The sequence below is a fragment of the Solanum tuberosum genome, unplaced genomic scaffold (genome assembly GCF_000226075.1).
Source record: "Solanum tuberosum cultivar DM 1-3 516 R44 unplaced genomic scaffold, SolTub_3.0 scf00436, whole genome shotgun sequence".
Taxonomy (NCBI): Eukaryota; Viridiplantae; Streptophyta; class Magnoliopsida; order Solanales; family Solanaceae; genus Solanum; species Solanum tuberosum.
Window position 1 is genome coordinate 432,020 of NW_006239373.1, and position 1,725 is coordinate 433,744.

Below are 1,725 nucleotides of genomic sequence, written 5' to 3' on the forward strand. Positions count from 1 at the left end.
AAAATGGTATGATGTTTGAATAAAATTGGTGTGAATTTTTTTATAAATATGGTACAAGGCATTACTAAAATTTATCTATATGCATGTGTATGAAACATGAATAATACTTGTATGAACATACTTTTATATTTTTTTTATCAATGTTTTTATGATTTTGATTTATTTTTTATTTAATTTATATGATATAATTTAATTATAACTATCTTTAAACTGTAGTTACAACTGGAATGAAACTTGAATAATACTTGTATGAAGTATGTTTTAATTTAGTATAAATAATTTTATGTTATAGGCAAGGAAGATACACACACTGGTCTTCATGTACAAACATGAATGTATTTGCTGATCTGTTGGTTTTCCTTGAGCAAGAGAAGTTTCAACAATTTCTGGAACAAACACCTTTTCGTGTATTTTATGACATGCACAACATAAAGATTCAATGTCAAATATTGCGGCATTTAATGATTCTTGAATCTGAAAATGTCAGAGACGACATGTTTGTTGTGAAAATAAATGGTATAGAATTACGTTTTGGAATCGAAGAATTCGCAGCGATAACTGGTCTTAAATGTGGACTACTTAATGATTTTTTAAATATATATTTTATCTCTATATCATTAATATCACCATCTATCATAAGCTGCGATGTTATCGCACTTACTAGACCACTATAAAGACTAGAACATTCATATATAATCCCCTCCATCTGAAAATCAACATATTTCCCTGTTTCATTAAAAAAAAAAAACAATTAGTCATCCAAAGAACATACAAATTTCATCCACAAAATTCATTATAATAACAAAATTATACACATTTTATATTATATTTTCATACAAATATCATTCAGACAGTACTCTCAAAACAGATTTCATACCCACTTAATATCTCTAAATCATTTTATATTAGTATCATCATAAGCTGCGATGTTATCGCACTTACTAGACCACTATAAAGACTAGAAGAATCGTATATAACCCCCTCCATTTGAAAATCGACATAATTCCCTGTTTCAATTAAAAAAAATAAAAATTAGTCTCACATTATAAACAAACAATTCAAAATACAAATATCATTCAGACAGACAGAACATTACAAAACAATTTTTATATTCAATCAAAAAACATTTCATACAAATACCATTCAAATAGTACATTCCAAATACTTTCATACTATTTTAATACAAATTTCATACATCAAATATGTACATTATTTTACGAAAATACTTCATTAATGTAACACAAATTTATACAAAAATGTCAACAATAAAATTTCAAAATTAATACAACCTTAAAACACTTATCATACAATTGGTCAAAATTTCAAATAACTTTTTTTTAGATTACTGGACACGCTTTCATACAAATTTCATACTTTCTTAATATATATTTCATACATATATTATTAAGACAACTTATTTCATAACAACTTTCAAACTCACTTAATACACATTTCATACAACAAAAAATCATACATTACAGATATCTATATCTTATCGTACCAAATAATTCATTTCTAACTCACTAATTACTTCAGAAATGACAACATCTAATATAACACACTAAAATTTATAATTTAATACCAACTTAAAACACTTGTTATACAATTCGTCAAAAATCCAAATAACTTTTTTTACATCTTACGAAACACATTTTCTTACAAATTTCTTTCCAATAATTCTATTAAATATTTGGATATACAATTACTTTATACTTTAAGAAAAAA

At 24.6% G+C, this 1,725-nt stretch overlaps 1 protein-coding gene across 1 annotated transcript in view; it reads right to left on the reverse strand.

Annotated features, from left to right (window-relative positions):
- LOC107058168 (protein SLOW GREEN 1, chloroplastic) overlaps window positions 1-794 on the reverse strand; it is a 3,270-nt gene extending 2,476 nt beyond the window's left edge. The window contains exons 1-3 of the mRNA XM_015303546.1: window positions 773-794; window positions 662-726; window positions 330-474 (exon numbers count right to left, since the gene is read on the reverse strand). Coding sequence (XP_015159032.1) covers window positions 330-474; window positions 662-726; window positions 773-794 — 232 coding nt within the window. The remainder of the gene's footprint in view (window positions 1-329; window positions 475-661; window positions 727-772) is intronic.
- Window positions 795-1,725: the final 931 nt, after the last annotated feature.